The 18,888-nt window shown below is 44.4% G+C and overlaps 2 protein-coding genes across 2 annotated transcripts in view; one reads left to right on the top strand and one right to left on the bottom strand.

The window, feature by feature from the left end:
• cd40 (CD40 molecule, TNF receptor superfamily member 5) lies at window positions 1–7,997 on the bottom strand. Its single transcript, XM_083656696.1, has 8 exons — window positions 7,861–7,997; window positions 7,136–7,211; window positions 6,289–6,411; window positions 5,944–6,187; window positions 3,922–3,983; window positions 3,202–3,315; window positions 3,076–3,104; window positions 1–2,744 (listed from the first exon to the last, which is right to left on the bottom strand). The coding sequence occupies exons 1-8, from the start codon at window positions 7,894–7,896 to the stop codon at window positions 2,448–2,450; spliced, it is 981 nt and encodes a 326-aa protein (XP_083512822.1). The 5' UTR covers window positions 7,897–7,997; the 3' UTR covers window positions 1–2,447.
• A 1,378-nt stretch (window positions 7,998–9,375) lies between these two features.
• The window catches only part of LOC310794600 (uncharacterized protein), a 42,303-nt gene continuing 32,790 nt past the window's right edge, over window positions 9,376–18,888 (top strand). Inside the window, exons 1-8 of the mRNA XM_083656586.1 lie at window positions 9,376–9,550; window positions 10,674–10,787; window positions 12,433–12,504; window positions 12,606–12,779; window positions 14,112–14,269; window positions 14,411–14,614; window positions 15,421–16,306; window positions 16,631–16,802. Of these exons, the coding sequence (XP_083512712.1) occupies window positions 9,491–9,550; window positions 10,674–10,787; window positions 12,433–12,504; window positions 12,606–12,779; window positions 14,112–14,269; window positions 14,411–14,614; window positions 15,421–16,306; window positions 16,631–16,802 (1,840 nt within the window). The 5' untranslated portion in view covers window positions 9,376–9,490. The remainder of the gene's footprint in view (window positions 9,551–10,673; window positions 10,788–12,432; window positions 12,505–12,605; window positions 12,780–14,111; window positions 14,270–14,410; window positions 14,615–15,420; window positions 16,307–16,630; window positions 16,803–18,888) is intronic.

Below are 18,888 nucleotides of genomic sequence, written 5' to 3'. Positions count from 1 at the left end.
TTTACCAGAGGTGGCCAGCATCATGAAGAGATTATTTAGGCAAAAATATAATTTTCCTCACAAAGTGACAAAGTGGCCATTATTTTAAGAGGGTGATGAAATGTATTAACACCTTGGCTTGTTGGGGTGGCAGTCATTACTTTGACACTTTGATGACATCATACTCTTAAAACTAGGCCTATAAGCAAATCATTTTCTTTCACTATTGAGGGATTTATTATATAGCCTATACTATTATAGGCCTAAAGGCTTCAAAGCTGGTGTCAGATGTTTCTTCAAACCAAATTCTCCCATATGAAATGCTCTCTCTCTCTTTGTGCCCCCTCTGCTAAGATCAGACAGGAGCACCAGCTAGGCCTCAGGTCTGAGGCTTTAGTATTGTTAGAGGTCGACACAGAGGGATTCTCCACTCTACCAGACCCCCAGGTCTCCATGTAAATTCAAAGGGCTGTACTTTCATTAATCCAGGGATAATGAGAAGTCCCCCGGGAGCAGAAGTCGCCCTGTCTTCCCCGTCTCACCTCTTCAAATCCCCACAAACAGAAACACACAGAGGGCAGATTAGCTCCACCTGAGCCCCTCTTAGGTGGCCCAAATCCCACGGTAAACAGGTGAACACAATGGCTGTCTCAAACTACAAAAAAAAAGTTTGTTTGGAGGAAGACCTGATTGAATAAAAAAAAAATACTGACATGCATACGCAACTCTGTGCTTTTGATGTTTACAATTTTTATTTTATTTGACTTAATGCATCAGTACAAAGACACCATTAACACTGTCTATCTATCACAGCAACATATTATTTACAGTTTGATCTATGCTTAATAAGGTGCCTTGACATCATGGACTGCAAGTTTCCTGACTCTCTCAGCAGACTTCAGTGAACCGCTAGCTCCCCCTTGTGGATGAAATCATGTACTACAGCACCAATTGTGATTTTTCTAACTGCCCACACAGACAGATTAGGAAAACATAACAATCGCTCTCAAGGTGTTTAAATATGAACCAAAAGTATTTGTAAATAATGTAAGTAAACTTTGATGAGTACCTGCTGCAAAATTACATGCTGACTAAACACATCTTGAAAAATGTCACTGGATTGAAGCAATAAACAGTAGTAAGTAGAAGTAGTAAACAATATAACACATGCCACTATCTTCCAAGCCATCATAGAGACAGTCCGCATGTCTGGGAACGCCCACAAAATGTTAAACGGCTGGTGCGCGAATGGGGTAAAACCGCCCATATATGGGCTGACTCACCAAAAGACGGTGCTGCGGCTCTAAACTACAGGTTTGGGGGTTCTAGAGCAGAACACAAGACGTCTGCTCAGATGTGCGTTTACTGCGGTGGTTAAATCCCCGATCGTGTCTGCCTGGGCTGGGCTATCAGCTAAATTCTAACGTGGCTGAATGGATAGAACGGGGGAATTTACCCCACCCTGACCACGCCCCCAGCCAGGCTGAGCCAGCTAACCCAGCGTCTATGACGAGACGTGGCCTCAACCTATGACGAGATGTGGCCTCAACCTATTGGACTATAACCAAATAACTTATATTGATAAGAACTGAAGGCTAATAGATTGTTCCAATGTAACATGTCTGTGTCTGTGATTGCTCTGTGCCATTTTGTCCCATTGGCAAAAGGAGGCATTTTCAGGCCAAAATGGTGGCAGCGCTTGAACAATAAAGGCAATGTACAGCTTTAGTCTCACTGTAAGTGAAATCTGAGGCAATAGAGAGGAGCCAAAGTGAACGTTACTTCCTGCTTTTCTCCCTGTACCAGCGCGTGAAAAATATGAATGGTGGTGAACGGAGCGATGCGCTATACTTTTTGATCCTGTTTGAATTGTGCCACAGGAGTTGTACACACGTCAAGTTTGTCAATGTAAAAGATAACTCTGCAAGTCGAGAAAGTCGCAGTTTGTGGTAAAACTGTGTGGCTATAAGTTATAAATCAGAAAGACGCGTAAGTGACGTCTCTCCCGCCAGTCCATTGTTGTTGATGGTGTGACATATAATGTGCGACATTCACAAAACCAACCTTTTCAGTTTCAGGACAAAACTGTGACTTTCTGTAACCATAATTAAGCATCTTTACAGCGTGGGCCTTGACACAAATTTGGTCTATACAGCTAATTTCACCTTTTCATAACAACTGTAGGGGGGTCATTTTCTATATAACTCACCCGTTTGGAGTCAAATAGATGATAGAAAAGGGGGTGATTGACAGATCGCCTGTCCAGTGATCGCGCAGCTTGCCGATCACGGACCAAAAGCAGGCGGAGCTGCGTCTCTGGGAAACCCCCATCTCACCTGAGCTTGCGGAGGGACTCAACCCGTTCCCTCCCACTCTGCTGACGAAAAATCAAGATGGCGACGGCCAACAAATCAACTCCAAACGGGAGACCAAAATGAATGGGATAGCTTTGTCCATATTTTTTTAGGTCAGTGGGTTAGAGTCATATCTGACTTGACTGACTCCGGCTGAGACTCCTGTCGAGAGAGGACTAGACTTTTGCCATCCTCCTGCTGCACCACATTTCCATTGGCGGTACGACCTGGATGGACTGAGATGAAAGGATGGCTCTGGTTCTCTTCCCCACTATACTCCTCGTCTTCCACCGGAACGCCTTCTTGTCCCGAGGTCCGCTCCTCATCCAATAGCAAGCGTGGCTCATCTGTGGGCTGTTCTATTGGGTTTCCTTCCTTCACCGGTGCCTTGGTTCCATCCTCCACGCAGCCCTGCACAGTGCAGAGTGAAATACTGTTAGCATATACCTGGCTCCAGACCTTCGAAGCCACGCCCACTCCCTGAGTTCACAATTCAGTCTGACTATCAGGCTACTGTTAGCATTAAGGTGCTGAAAACACTAAATATTACATTTTCAGTCACTGCAAAATGCAAAATATCAATACATTGCTAGGAATCCAGTGCAACAGTTTCAGTTACAATTGCTATAATTTGCATTGTTTACACACCACTACCGTTTACCCAAGTATATTATTTGATATGTTCTGTATCACAGACAAATATAACTAGGACCAACAGAGCAAAAAATAAAATCAGATTTACCATAATCTTTGCTTTTGCACCTCGCAAACCTAACACAAAAGGGACAAAAGATGCATGATTTCAGTACATTAAGTCAATTATTATTATTGTTTATTATTTGTGTTATTGTTCAAGTTTATTGCATACCTCTTATACAGAAGAAGCCCACACCAACACCAGCAATCAAAGCCAAGAGGACTACAACAGGGACGATGATGGCAGTGCTCAAATGCCCTCGTTCTGGCGATCCTGAGTTTTTTCCTGGCAAGACAGGGTAAAGAGAGAAATCCATTCATAGATATATCAATATAAATACATCCAGTAATGTATATTGTCTATTGCCTGTGTATTCCTTTCACAACTAAAGTCACATCTAACAACATCTGAAATGATAAGGGACAATATTTGAGTAGAATATGAACATTTCTTGTTGAATTAGAAGAAAAAAAAACGTACAGTTACACAGTTGTAAATAAAATGTTAATGTGGGGGGGTGGGCTTTGAGACATGTCTCTGGAGAGAAGGGTTTCAATGCCTTTCTTAGGGGCCATCCTTACTGTTTAAAACTAAAGGTAATTCTTTCATCACTACAACACAGTGCGGTTTTTACACACACACACACACACACACACACACACACACACACACACACACACACACACACACACAGTAAAACTGTACTTAGGTGAAAGCTGTCTATCCCACTGAAACCGCAGAGGCAGACTGAGATTACAACTGACAGTCACACCACACGCCTACACATGGTTTCGGTTCAAGACGGAGAAAAGCTCAAACTGAGTATGAGAAGAACAGAAAAGGAAGAAGAAAACAAACCGCAACAGACCACCATCTACAGTACTTACTTACCAGCACATTCGGTGTCAGAAGTGGGTGTCCCCCTTTTAACTTGCACGGCTCCATCCTCGCAACTGCAAAGATGTCAGACATTGAAACATCTATGTCAAAAGCAATGTTTACAGTATTACAGGATAGTTCTTACTTTTTTCATGTGATTTTACTACAGCCGTTTTCACACATGCGCTTTATACCGGGAAATGACCAGAAAGCGGTGTAATGCCTTCATGTGTGAAAGTTGTTTTCCGGTATAAGCGCGCCCCCGTCATCGCGGACATTTCATCACTTCTAACCTTGTTGTCATAAGAGCGGTATGTCTGCTTCATGTGTGGGCGTGCCGATTTCCCCCCCTCCCCTCTCTGCTCGCTCTCTGGCCAGTCCTTCAGTCCTCCTCAGTCAGCAGCCCGACAGACACAGCCAAAATGGCAGCGGCTTGTTCTGAGAGTCTTGCAAGCCGCCCAACGCTTGTAGAGAAAGCAGATGCACGAAGCGAAATGTGGAAGTATTTTGCTTACGTTGCCGACAGCGAAGGCAAGCCCCTGGACACATCAAACGAAGCCAGGCTGTAAAAAGTGCTTCAACGCGATGCAGGTGAATGGATAAACATCGAACCAGCCAGGCTATTTCTCTCAGACAGGGATCCCTACTTCTTCAAAGATTTCAGTTCAAAGACTGGTTAGCGAATGTGAAGGATACAACATACATGCCCTCTTAAGTCAAACGAGTGTGATTTATTGTGTGACAAGTTAACTTATTTGACCATCGGAGTTTTGCACCCCCCCCCCCAATAAGGACGATTCCCCATCCAAGTGCACGCATCACTCCCCACCCGCTCTGCAGCCCCACCCCCCCCCCCCCCCCAACCCCCCTCAAATACAGGTACTTTCGCTGCTGTTTTTACACATGTGATCCCTCAGGTGTGAAGGGGAAATTCCGGGAAATAGCCAGTCTTGATTTACAGGTAATTTCCCTGTCTGTATGTGTGAAAACAGCTTAAGACTCATGTTAAATGAATGGGAAGTGTAGCAGCAACCAGGCTGCTAAAGAATCATTCAACTACTGTATAAAAGTAGAGTTCATGGAGGAATTTCTTGCTGAAATATTAAAGTATGATCCCATGTTTTTATTGGGTGTCCTATGCACCTTATGTTGCCACGCCCACTTTTTCTCTTCCGTGTAAGACGCAATTGTATTTGTTAGTGTCCTCTAGTAAGAGAGTGGCGTCAGCGGAGGACCAAAATGCAAGAATCATTAGCCAATGAACAGCCAGGAATGGGTCTCGCGCTACTTTTGCATGCTAAAATAAAGCAGATAATGTACAATTTGATTCATTTCAAGGGATGAAAAACCCTTTCAAAGTACAACACTGTCTATTTTTATGCAACTCGACAGTGCTGCTTTTTTTACTGAAGAGTTCCACTTTCTACTTCCTGGAAAAAAACTGGTCCATTGGAGTGAATGGAGATGTCAGAACTCTTCTATTATACAGCTCTGGTATTTGTTCTTCCGGTTCAGCGTTAGCCCGGCCGGTAAACATCGATAAACTGTAAACTATGAATGAAGTTTGGCAACATTCAGCAGCTACACTGCGGCCAACTTCAGACATGCTCATAGCGTTACTGCTGCGAGGAGCCGATGGCTGTTACCCGGTCTGCATTTAACATTAGTTACAAAAGCACGTCGACAGTGTTTTCTCACTGCCAGTAGCCTACAGTAGGGGTTGACAGATACTAGCTAACAGCTAGTCCGACTGGTCACACAGCCAGCGCTCCTCGCTGATCGTTAAAAAAAATGCCCAAATAGGCGTTATTCTGATAGACTGGTCACATATTTTGGAATGTTACGTTCTCATCCGAAAAGGTATTAAAACTTTATAACCGTTTGTTTTTTTTGGCTTGAAAACAGCTTTTTGGCAAGTCTAAAAATGATAAAGGTGGGAGGAATCTACTTCCGGGTCTAAAACGGAAAGACGATTAAAAAATGACGTTATGGGGAAGCGTCCTGATATGGGCAAATGATAAGGTGAATACTCACACTGTCCACTTCATGCAAGCCTCGTTCTCTGAGGTCCCATTGGAATAGGTGCCTTCAAGGCATTCTTCACACACCGTGTCATGGGTGGGACTGCCTTTGGACTTCACCCCTTCTCCCGGTCCGCACTCGGTGTGCGCTACACAGGTGAGGCATTCTGCACTGGAGCAGTGGAATCCCTGCTTACACCTGCAGGGGCTCCGATGTGTTTTGTCTTCCCTTGGGACCACAAACTCCATGTTTAGATCTGTAAGAAGAAGAAGGGACACAAGTTGTAAGACGACGTTCTAACTCAAACAGAAGTCGATCGGCGTTAATGGTTTTGTTGACATTTTCACAGTGTCTCACTTTGGTCGCAGTATGGTTGTAGTTTACATTTGGTCTCTTTCGTGTAGGCGTCCTGATACTCATTGTCGTTGCATGGCTCGCACCGGGGATCCAGACAACGACCCTCCAGTGACATCCTTTTCCCTGTAAAAAAAATAATAAATATTAATAGAGTACCGTAGAGATGACGTATTTTTGTAGGCTTAGCCAGGAAGTCCCTCCCATTGACTGTAGTCCCTACGCTGCTGGTTCGTAGGGGGAAAAGACAATGGGATTTTTGCATGGGAATTTCGGGAAATCCCCATGCAAAAATCCCATTGCCTTTTACACATACGAGCCAGAAGTGCTACTTCCCAGCTCTAATCTAAATACAGATATTGCTATGTAATAACAACAACAACAATAATAATAAATAATAATAATAATGATGATGATAATACATGGTTTTCTTACATAAATAGTTTAGTGTGGTGGACAAAAAAATTAATTGATTAATGACGGAAAGGTTGTTGGTATGAATCCTAGTCCTGTTACATTTGGTGGGGAAATTGAATGACACACACTTCTTCATGGGGCAGGTCCCAGCGGTGAGTGTGTGTGTGTGTGTGTGTGTGTGTGTGTGAGAGAGAGAGAGGCAATGTAAGATGCACCTTATCATGCCAATAAAGCCCTTTTTTTTTTTTTGAATTTGAGAGAGCGAGAGAGAGAGAGAGAGAGAGAGAGAGAGAGAGAGAGAGAGAGAGAGACAGAGAGAGACAGAGAGAGAGAGAGAGAGAGAGAGAGAGACCCCCTCCCCTCCTGTTCGTATAGGCTACAGTAGCTCCTTGCTAATTGAATCAATTGGAAGGGTTAATATGACGGTCGTTACCTGGACCACACTTCTTGCAGCACGTGCCGTCGACTTCATATTGTGTAAGTGGATCGCACGGGGACACGGTCACCACCTGTTGAACAAAGACAACCTGTGTTACAATCATAGACTGTAAAATATAAGGTTACAATACAACAGACTGAAGGCTTTGAATCTGCTTCCCCTTCACTTCCCCCCGACTGAAACCACCTAAAACACCAGACCGAGAGAGGGGCGCGGCGGAAAGCACCGAACTTACATCAAGTTACCGTCTGTTTGGTACTGTCTCTGACACTTCATGTCGCGTGCATTTTATTACACGTTTTAGCCTAAACCATAACGTATGTAAGCTATTCAAAACGTGCGTGTCACGATCAGTTAAAACGGCTGGGCTGCCACCACTACTTCTAGGCCTAGTTTGCTAGCTAATTCAGTAACGTTACATCATATAAAACGAAACTGAAAGTAGACCCTGGAAAATATATGCGTAGGATGTACAGTACAGTATATTCCTTCAAAAATATGGAAAATGTCGACTCGGTTAATCGGATAAAGCTATTTCAAAGAGGCTACATAACATAACATAAGGTAAGTAAGTTAAGTAGGCTATTAATGCATTGATGGAGAGTAGCCAGCCAGTGGCAGAAGAAACCCGCCCCGAAGCAAGGAAAAAACAATATGACATGACAGATGAAACACTACGAATCTAACTACTTGTTTTAGTGAAAGCCAGCCTTACTCACCGTAAAGGCGTAGGTTATCAACAGCAGCAGCAGCATCTCTACTTGTTGTGTAGCGCAGAGTGGGCTATGAAGTGACAAACAGTGAAGTAGATCAGTTGCATTCAGAGCGTAGAGTAGAGACTACTACTGTTCTGCTTTTATAAACAGACACACCACACTGCACTGTGCGCCTCTCCCACACGGGGGCGTGGTCGTGGACCCGCCATGGGGAATTTCCTGGTCCCACCGTTTCCTGTAAATCCCATGGTCAATCCATGCAGATTCCTACTTTAGGAGTCTCCAGTCCAAACCAACCGTTTCCTTTAAATCCATGCAGATTCCTACTTTAGTTTAGGAGTCTCCAAACCAACTAACAAGGACTACCGACTGGGCTCTCTGGGCACCCCAATAAACTACTGTAAAAAACATCAACATCAACAACAACAACAACAACAACAACAACAACAACTAATGTAATCTGAGAAATAAATACATAAATACATAAATATTAATATTAATAATAATAATAACAACAATAATAACAACAACAACAACAACAATAATAATAATAACAATAACAATAATTTAGGAAAGTAATTACAAGATATTATAAGACCAGCATTTAGGGTCGTCGACAGTCTGCTGCATCTGTCTGAAATGACTGACAGAGTTCCCCACCCATTCTGATAGTGTGTGATACTTAAAAAAAATCAAAAAGTTCCATCTATTAAAATTGCATACAAGTGCTTTCGACTGGGGTCCCACAAGACCCCAAAATATAGTCTTTTTTTAAAGCACTAAGTAAAACAGAAACAGAAAACAAAAATTTAGGAACAAATTGCTTGACAAAGCCATGGGAAATTGCAATGCTAGAATAAAGCACATGTGAGATATATATACAGTATATAAAAAAAAGTGTAGGCCTCTCTCTGGGGTCTGCACATAGCCACCCCAGTTGGTGAATTGTGTAAAGTAAAACTGTCTATGTGTCTGTTTATGAAAATGAAATACAGTAATGATTTTTAGAAGGTATATAAATAGAATATCAAAATATCATGCAGCTACAGGTTGAAACATTAAACCACGTAAAATCCAGCAGTAATCTGACAGACAAAGCCAGGTATTGAGTACCACAGACACACGATAAATCCCCAGTAGAATATTACGGGATGATTTTTCATTAGTTTCGTAATTTCTCTAGTTTTGAAAAAACCTTATGAAGGGATTCCCCCACGTATTTTACATCAGGGACTTTCCCACAGCACAACATGGTCACTCTGGCTGCCCCTCTGTGGGAAATAACAGCGCCCTTCCCTGGACAAAATGGGAAGAGCAGCAGAGAGGGTCAGACCTGCATGTGGAAACACGTTTGGTGACAAATCTGTCCAGGGTTGAACTTCTTCTCACAGTGGGCGTTGACTGGAAGCAGCTCACCTATAGTTTACCTAGATAGAAGAAGTGAAATCTGATCTCGGGTGTTGGAAGGAGGAGCAACACACAACACAAATCACTTCAGTTTTCCTGGAACCTTCTCCAGTGAGGGAAGTAGCTACTGTACTACGGTCTTGTTGTGTGACAAAAACTCTTAATATTTTACCTACAATCAGAGGAGAACTTGCATGGATTTTTGCATCCAATCTGAAAAGTCACGATGCCAAGTTTAGGACCAAAGAAAAAAGACAACTTGTCCAGGATGGCGGACTTACCACAGGTAAGATTTCAGCTTGTTTAGTGCACTCTCAGATAAGAAAATAGCATAACTGCATCACTTAGTATTGGTCTTCTTTAATAGAAGTGTCATGCTGCAACTCGCAATGAATTTATAGTGCTTCTGTAGATGATAAGAGCAACAGAAGAATTATCAGCTTATATAGCTTTGCTTCAGAGCCACACTCCTCTTACTTTCAGTGACTGTTGTGCAACAAGATGAGACTAACCTGTGGTCTCTCTACTGCTGGGGAGTATCAACGCCTGTTTTACTTCCTCAATTCAGTCTGACTTCCCCTTGTGTCCCACAAGATATATTTACTTAGAAATATAACAGACAATGAGTGATTGATGACTGATTTGATGTTCCCCTTAACACTATTGGTTCTGATGCAGGTGTTGATTGCATTATACAGCCTAGTGGTTCCTCCTCAGGTGCCAATGAGTGATCAGATCTGATACATGCTGCCCTCTCTGATTTGGAATCTGTCGGTTTCATCTATTTTTTTTTATTGGGGAAACATGCATATCACAGGACATAGCAAAGGAGCACTTGAATGACATTTATTTTCAATAAAATGTGAATGCTGACCACCCGTGTGAGGCCCTGAGAAGGTCTAAAGAAGGTCCAAAGATCTGAAAAGTCACGTATATTTTGACTGTAAAGGCTCATGTACACCTGGCAAGAGAAGAGAGAATTCCGGCACACTGTCCTTTTACTTGTAATAAACTTTATTGATACATTTTGATCCTTAGACCTTTGGATCAAAACATTTTAATAATAAATAGTAATAAACTAATAAAGTAATAAAGTTTATTACAAGGAAAAACACAGTGATGCCAGTGAATCTTCTCTTCTCAAGTCATGTCTATTTGCCAAAAAGCAAGGCAAGATTCAAGTGGTGGGTTTTGGTCTGGAGCGTAGTATGTCTGGAGTTTGACATGACATTGTCTCCCATACACAGAGGGGGGAAAGGGTGAACAGCATGTAGTCGGCAACATGAGCCCAAAATGGTTCAGTTGGACAAAATAGTTATACAAATTTTAAAAACAAAAACAAACAAACAAACAAAAAAACTCCATGCACATAATTTATCTTCTCCTTCTTGGTTGTTGCTTCTGTTCAGCTGAGCAACGAGATGCAGCTGAGCATCATGAACATGGTGAAGAGCGGAGAGCTGTCCATCGAGGACGCTCTGAGCCTGGCCAGGAAGGACCAACATCAAAGCCAGGCTGAGGAGGTAACTGCTATACCTGCCTGTGAAGATGCTGTGTGCACGGGGTTTTGTCTGCAGGGCGTTTTGTTTGACCATCTAAATATTTGTGGATCTTCACGTTATTCTCTTGAGGAGTTTGCCTTGAGGAGGAACATACGTTTTGATATGTTGATATGTTCACACACTATCAGTACTTGTATCAAAAGTCAGAGTGAAAAGTACCTTATGCAAGATTAGATCATTAGATTGTTATGTAAAAACAAAGCTAACAGTGTTATTATAAGGCCACCATGCAGCAGGTCTGGATTAAGAAAAAATATTTCACAAAAATATTTTGATTGGAGTTAGGTCATGTGAGGACATCCAACACACATTTAGAAGATCAGTGTAAAAGACAGCTGTCATATTTGTGCCACACACACCTTGAAAATGAGTCTTAGAGATTTGTACTTTGCATTCTCCCCTAAGCCTAATAATAACAACAGAGCAACCCTATCATCACAAATCGCTAACCAAGCTATTTACATTGGGTGTATGCATGCACACAGTGAGCAGTGTAATTTCTACCCATCTAGTGCAAAATACATTTGTCATTGTGGCTAACTAAAAATGTAATTATTCAATAAGCTGGTGAAAACCTCATACGGCTCTGTCCTCTACAGCAGTGGTTCCCAACCACCGGGCCGCGGACCGGTACCGGGCCGCAACGCATTTGGTACTGGGCCCAGCCCAAAAAAACAAAAAACAAAAAAACATTAAATTATTTTTTTTACAAACTACAAACATAAATAAACGTCAACTTGAAACTATGTTTCAACTACCGCACAGCCTATAATATTATAGCCTATGTTTATTAAAAAAAATAAAATAATAATAATAATATTATTATTAAAATTGACAACCGGTCCGCAACTTTTTTTCCATCTATCTACCGGTCCTTAATTGGCACAAAAAAGTTTGGGAACCCCTGCTCTACAGTACAGTCCTTCTGTCCTGTGCTACCTGCTTCACCTCCTTACACTCTGTGGTGTTAACATGCTGTCCATCCTGACAGATCAGTCTCATGTAGACGCTTTGATTCACCCCAAAGATATTTTTAGGAAGGAATGTGGTACAGTAGCCACTGGCAGGTAAGTCCTGTTCCACGCCCTAGCAGGAAACGACGAGAAAATGGAATGAATGAAATTTAAATACTGACCCAGTGTAGCAAAACAAAAATAAGAATTATTTTTGCCCCCACTGTCTAAAAACTGGGGGCATATTACACAATTGTGGGCACTTAAAAAATAGTAATGAATGCATAACGTTGCTAAAGCGTAGTGTTTTGACCAACAGCTTGGTTTGTGTGAGTGTGTTCTTCTTCGTCTTCTTCTGGCAAACAGCTTGCAGCTGTGTGTCAGAGATGGAAATTAAATTAATTTAATGAAAAGAAAATTATTAAAATATTGGGTCAATTTCTGCCCCTAGATCACGGTTTTTAGGGGGCATTCTGAGATTTCTCGGGGCATTTTTGCCCTTGCCCCTGGCTAAATTCCTACACTGCACTGTCCTAGGTATGGATAACACATCCTTGACCTCGTCAATGCTGCTAGATGTTGTTCAGTAGAATGCATTAATCCCATTGGGTATTCATGTCTGCTAGTGAGGTTTCTCTGGGCTGTTGTTGCAGGAAGAGCAATCGCAGTACAACTTCAGTGTTCACAAGCACGGACGCTACAGGTGGCAGAAACGGGTTCTTCAGGTGAGCGTTTTGCAATCACGTTTTACCGCGCTGCTGTGTGTAGGTTGAATTGACCTGAGCACTCGAGTGCATCGTCTCAAATAACCATCTTGTACATCCAGCTCGACTTCAAGACCAAACTGCTGTGCAGCATCGAGAAAGGCATCGTCAAGCGTCAACTCCCCTTCTCACGTGTCAAGAGTTGTGACGAGGGGAGTGGCGCCAGGTTCTCCATCTCCTTTAAGGAGCACCACGACTACGAGTTGGAGGCCACCTCACAGGAGGACAAACACAAGGTGAGTTTATACTCGAACAGTAAAAAGGTCTCTTGTAAAAGTAAATCAACAATATTATGGAAAAGTTAGGGGGGTCCGGGTAGTGTAGCGGTAGATTCCCTGCCTACCAACATGAGGGTCGCAGGTTCGCGCCCCCGTGTTACCTCCATACGGCCATGATTGGCTGTGTCTGCGGGTGGGAAGCCGGAATGAGGCTATGTGTCCTGGTCGCTGCGCCAGCGCCTCCTCTGGTCGGTCGGGGGCGCCTGTTCGGGGCGGATGGGAACCGGTGGGAATAGCGTGATCCTCCCACGTGCTACGTCCTGCCACTGAAGCTCCCCGCTGTCGGGTGAAAAGAAGTGGCTGGCAACTGCACATGTATCGGAGGTAGAGTTCTCAGTTTCAGAAACCTGGGCGTCATTTTCGACCAAGCAATGCACCTGGACATGCATGTCAAATCCCTCACCCGCACCTGTTTCTTTCACCTTAGAAATATTGCAAAACTCCGGTCCATCATATCACACACCGAACTGGAAATGTCTGTACGTGCTTTCATCTCATCCAGACTTGATTACTGTAATTCACTGTTCACCTGCCTCAACAAATCATCTGTCAACCAACTCCAGTTCATTCAAAACGCCGCTGCCAGACTGCTCACTAAGTCAAAAAAAATCATGTCACATCACCCCCATCCTTGCCGCCCTGCACTGGCTCCCTGTACGCTTCAGAATACACTTCAAACTCCTCATTTTCACTCACAGAGCCCTCCATGGTCACGCCCCCTCCTACATCTCAGACCTCATCCTCCCATTACTCCTCCAGCCGGTCACTGAGGTCATCTGACCAGGTGCTCCTGGTCCCTAGGACCAGACTCAAAACAAAAGGGGACCGAGCCTTTGGGGTAACGGCCCCTGGGCTCTGGAATGCCCTCCCCCTGACCCCCTGACCCCTCCCCCTGGCCCTGCCAACCGTCCCAACTGAAAGCCTTTTTAAAAAACAACTCAAGACTCACTTCTACAGACAGGCTTTTGGCAATCTATAATTCAATCACTGCTTTTACTTTTTTATTTGTCGTATCTGTTGTTTTATCCCATGCTTTTATTTTACCTCGCTGGTTTTTTTAAACTGATTATCTTATTGCGCTGTATTGTTTTGTCTTGCCTTGCTTTTCCTACCTATGTAAAGCACTCTGTGCATTTGTGCTGTGAAGGGCGCTATATAAATAAAGTTTTACTTACTTACTTACTCAAGTAATTTGGTGGAACTCTGTAGGGACTGAATATGCCGTTGGTTATAGGGGTTGTCGCCGTTGACTGAGACTTTCTGGTCATTTCATGTTTCTGTGTACTGTAGATCATGCAGCTGGTGAACCAGATCATCTATGGGAACATATATAGTGACCCTGCAGGGGGCGACGCAGAGACACACCCGACGTCTCCAGGATCCAAGAGCCTTCGGGAAGGCGTCTTGCTGCTGCACAGAGGCGGCTTGGCTTCATTCAAATGGGTGAAGTATGGACGTTTCCTTATTACAATTCAATTGAATTCAATTGAATTCAATTGAATTCAATTCAAAATTCTGTATTAGTCAGGTCCTGTGAATTGGGCATACATTTCGCTCAAAGTATTGTTCAAGTTCCATTTGTGTTCCAGGTACGAGGTCCAGCTCCACCCGGACCAGGTGACCCTGACCCGCCTCAGGCAGCGAGAGCCCCCCTCCGGCCCTGAGGCGCCACCCACGTCGCACCATCGTCAATCCATGCCCATCGTCATTCACCTGTCGGACGGCGACACCAGCGTGGAGACCTCTCACGGCCGCGACACCTTCACTCTGGTCACCCACAGAAACGAGTACAAGTGAGTAACGATACAGACCCTTTTCACGGGGGCCATTTTGTGTTTCGAAAAAGGCAGAATAAACACAGGTGCAAGCAAAACACTAATTAGTAGGGGTGTCACGATACACTCAATACGATACGATACACGATATTGGGTTCACGATAACGATACGATACAATATTTTAACAATATTTTTTTGCGATCGATTTGTAAGTTGAGGGGGCATCCTCCATGCTAATTTGAGTAATTTCACCATTTTCATCCTCCATGTCTGTAATGTCCCTCGTCTGTTCAAACCTATATTTACAGTCTATGGTTCAAACAACGCAATGAAAAGGATCAATCAGATGCAGATCAGTGCCACCATGTTCAGCTTCTTTTTCTCGCGATATGAGATTTAATCTCAACGATACATATTGTCACGTTTTGATATCACGATATATTGTGGGACGATATATTGTGACATCCCTACTAATTAGGGTTTCCAAATTCCAATCACGGACGTTTGAAACCCTCGTTAGTGTTTCACTTGCACCTGCGTTTACCCTGCCTTTTTGACATAAAATGGCCCCCGTGAGAAGGCTCTATTAGGACGTGGTGGAGTGGAGGCTGTGGGAAACGCCGTGGTTAATGGGTTTTTCTCGAGAACATCTGCTGTTTTGATCTGATCATTTGTCAACAGTCTTTAAATCAAATTATTTTTGCCATCCGTACGGTTTTATTGTAACTGATATGCACAGTGCAACCTGGTTTCTGTTTGAGTGATAATGTCATAAATAGAGGCCTAATAAGGGAAGTGATGTTGATGTATTTATTTATTGCAGCTTCCGGGTGCCCGTCACTGATCAAACACGGGGCTCTGAGGCGATCCAGAAGGAGCGGGATGCTTGGGTCAAGGCCATCGACAAACTGTGCCTGGACTGGAAGAGGAAGTCCCATGCGGAAAACATATACGCGGAACCAAAATCACTCCGGATCGCCAAAGAGACCCAGGACACGCCGTCAGCAGGAGGAGGACAAGCTGATGATACAGCTCTCAAGTCGATTGGTGGGTCTTGTTCACCGGGGGCCAATGGGAACGAGAGTGACATATATGCGACGCCAAAATCTCTACGAATCGCCGAAGACACCGAGGACACGCAGTCAGCAGCAGGAGGACGAGGCGATACAGCTCTCGAGTCGAGTGGTGGGTCCGGTTCACCAGGTGCCAGTGTGAACCAGAGTGATCCTCCAGCTGATCGTGCGAACGCAGATCCCATCTCCCCCGGCGGTAAACGTTTATCAGCGGTCTGGTGTCGTCCCTCAGCAGCCGACGAGGCGAAGCCGCCCGTGCCGAGACCGCGCACCTTCGAGAGGCCTGCAGCCGCTCACGTTCTCGGGCCGCCCACTGCGCCCAAATCCCCCGGCCCCTCACCGACTGCTCCCACCGCCTTGCCCTTGCCCTCCTACGCCCCCGCCTCCCCCGCACCTGCCCTCCCTGCCCGCACACCCTGCTCCCCTGTCCCCTCATCCATCTACGATGTCCCCTCACCGTCTACCAGAGTCCCACCCTCTCCGGCTCCACACACGCTCTCCTCAGCCCAGACGGTTCCTCCTCCTCCACCCAGGATCCCAATCCCTCCGCCTTTACCTCCACCTTTGCCCGTCAACGTAGAGCCACAACAACCGCGCACCAAGGCCTTCCACTGGGACGTAGTTGCCTCAGATAAGGTATGTTTGTTCATGTTTTATGCATCAGAAGACAACTACTACATTCACCACATATTCAGAAGAAAGTTTACAAATGGCCACATTAAGGATGGATTTATTCATATCTGTTGAGGATTTTTTGTTTGTGTATTGGCAGGTAAATGCAAATACAGATCAGGTCACTTTTCAGTGTGGTTTCACTTCATTATTTCTTGTTATGGCATCGTTGTCGGGAACTATTCCTTGTTTGTCTCTTGTCATTAGTTTAGTTCTCGCCAATGTGAACATTGATTTCCACACCAAATAGATTTGTCCCGATACCAATTTCATTTTGTCTCTTGGCAGATTGCGAAGTCATTTTGGACGCGAGGAGGCGGAGGAAGTGCCAGGAGGATTCAAATTGACACGTCACGCTTGTACGAGCAATTTGCTGTGCAGGAGTTGGGAACGTTCGGCGTGATCGAGTCGAGTAACACCCAGCATATCATGCTCAACCAGAAGATCGCACACAACTTCAGTGAGTAACAGTGCATGAGTGAGTGCTGAAGTGAACATACATACATAATAACACACATACAACATACATACATACATACATACTTGATGTTGTTTACTACTACAACAGACAGCTTTCGGTATTTTATGGTCAAGGCTTTCTTACCAAAATCACAACATAATAACACAAATGTTTGTGTTATAATGAAAAAGCATGCTGGGCGTCCGGGTAGTGCAGCAGTAGATTCCCTGCCTACCAACACGAGGGTCGCGGGTTCAAGCCCCCGTGTTTCCCTCCGGCTTGGTCAGGCGTCCATATGGGGTCGCTGCACTAGATCCTCCTCTGGTCAGTCAGGACTGCCTGTTCGGGGGGGGAGGGGAACTGGGGGGAGGAATAGCGTGATCCTCCCACTTGCTATGTCCTCCTGGTGATTCTCCTCGTTGTCGGGTTGAAAAGAAGCGGCTGGCGACTGCACATGTATCGGAGGAAGCATGTGCTAGTCTACAACTCTCCCCAGATCGGCAGAGGGGGTGGAGCAATTAACGAGCGGGACAGCAGAGGGGGGATTGGCCAAGTACAAGTGGGGAGGAAATGTGAGAGAAATCCCGGAGGGGAAAAGAAAGTAGATAATGAAAAAGTGTGCTTCCAAATTAAGTGAAATAATTGAGCGTACTCTTACAATGAATGAGAATCGTGGTGTCAAATGAGTTCAGACTTTTCAGCCACCAGAGGGCAGCACCACATAGAAAGAACGCTACAGATTTCTGCAGAGGCAGTGTTAAAAACAGACTCTTTTATTTTCTGAAGTTAGACTTTAATCGTCCATTTAAGAGGAAGTGGAGGAAGGGAAGTGCCTATAAATAACGCCATTTCATTCCTTCTTTGGCTGATAGCCGTGGCTGTAATGATGCCACGCTTGGTTGTAAAACAGAAAGGATTTTTCCTCCTATGCGTCTGCAGGGGGCAGTGTGTCGCTAATAAGTCTGTCCCCATATCTGCCTGCCCAGGCAATCTGCAGAGGAGCTATTGTGAAGTGGAACGTAGCCTGCCTGCTCCTCATCTAATAGCTTTTCACTTTTGATGAAGGGAATTGTACGAGTCGTTGCATATTTCAAAAGCCAAGCCGAGGGAGAACATTTCAGAAACTTTCTCTCGTATAGGTCTTCCAAGTGGCACAGAAACTGTGAAGCGATACAGATATCTCTGAATGATGTGGCGCCGGGCTGCTAAATGGAATCAGTGCAAGCGGGCAGACTGGCAACATAATTAGAGAGCGCATATTCATCAAATATGGAGAGGTATCTCTCTCTGTGCGTCAACGACGACAGCGACTTCCTGTCTGATACAGGAGACCCCCGAGCGCTCCGAGTTGACTCCGCTCTGAAACGTTGGTTCTGCCAGGAATAAGAACACAGTGATGACAACCTTCAGGAGACCCACGGCCCTGTATCTTTCCCGCCATAAGCTTTAGAGCAGGGGTGCCAAATAGGTAGATGTAGTGTCCTCTAGAGCAGTGGTTCTCAAATGGGGGTCCGGGGACCCCCAGGGGTCCTTGGGGGGGTTCCAGGGGGTCCCCAGCCAAAAAAGGGGGGTCATTTATTTTCGCTATAATTCCATTCATAAGTAACACAATGACTATTTTGGTCATGGGTTTTATACACTTTCTGTAATAAAACATCTAAAAGCATCAATCTTATTATCATATGGGGGACCGTGTGACAAAATCCTATCAAATGGGGGTCCATGGTCTAATCTTTGTCAGTTTAGGGGTGCTTCATGTGAAGAAAATTGAGAACCACTGCTCTAGAGAGAGAGTGGCGTCAGCGGAGGATGAAAATGCGTGACTCATTACCAATGAACAGCCAGGAAGGGGTCTCGCGCTACTTTTGAATGCTAAAATAAAGCTGATAATGTACAATTTGATAAAAAAAAAAAAAAAAAAAAAAACTTTCAAAGGACAACACAAACGGTCTATTTTGCTGCAACTTGACAGTGCTGCTTAATGCAGAACCTTACTTCCTGGAACAGCCATGTGATTGGCTTACGATGGATGGTGAAAAGCAATGTGATAGGCTTACAATGGAGGTGTGTGGGGTGAGAGGTGATG

Source organism: Poromitra crassiceps, assembly GCF_964638095.1.
Source record: "Poromitra crassiceps genome assembly, chromosome: 20".
NCBI lineage: Eukaryota > Metazoa > Chordata > Actinopteri > Beryciformes > Melamphaidae > Poromitra > Poromitra crassiceps.
The sequence above is the reverse complement of the archived record's forward strand: the minus strand, read 5'-3'. Positions and strand labels throughout refer to the sequence as shown.

What these genes read in the sequence shown, in the direction of transcription:
- cd40 (XM_083656696.1), bottom strand. Translation starts at nt 7,896, where the DNA reads ATGCTGCTGCTGCTGTTGATAACCTACGCCTTTACG. An exon ending in TGATAACCTACGCCTTTACG is followed by an intron (nt 7,212 to 7,860) that starts GTGAGTAAGGCT and finishes TTTGTTCAACAG; the next exon opens with GTGGTGACCGTGTCCCCGTG. An exon ending in CTGCAAGAAGTGTGGTCCAG is followed by an intron (nt 6,412 to 7,135) that starts GTAACGACCGTC and finishes TTTTTTTTACAG; the next exon opens with GGAAAAGGATGTCACTGGAG.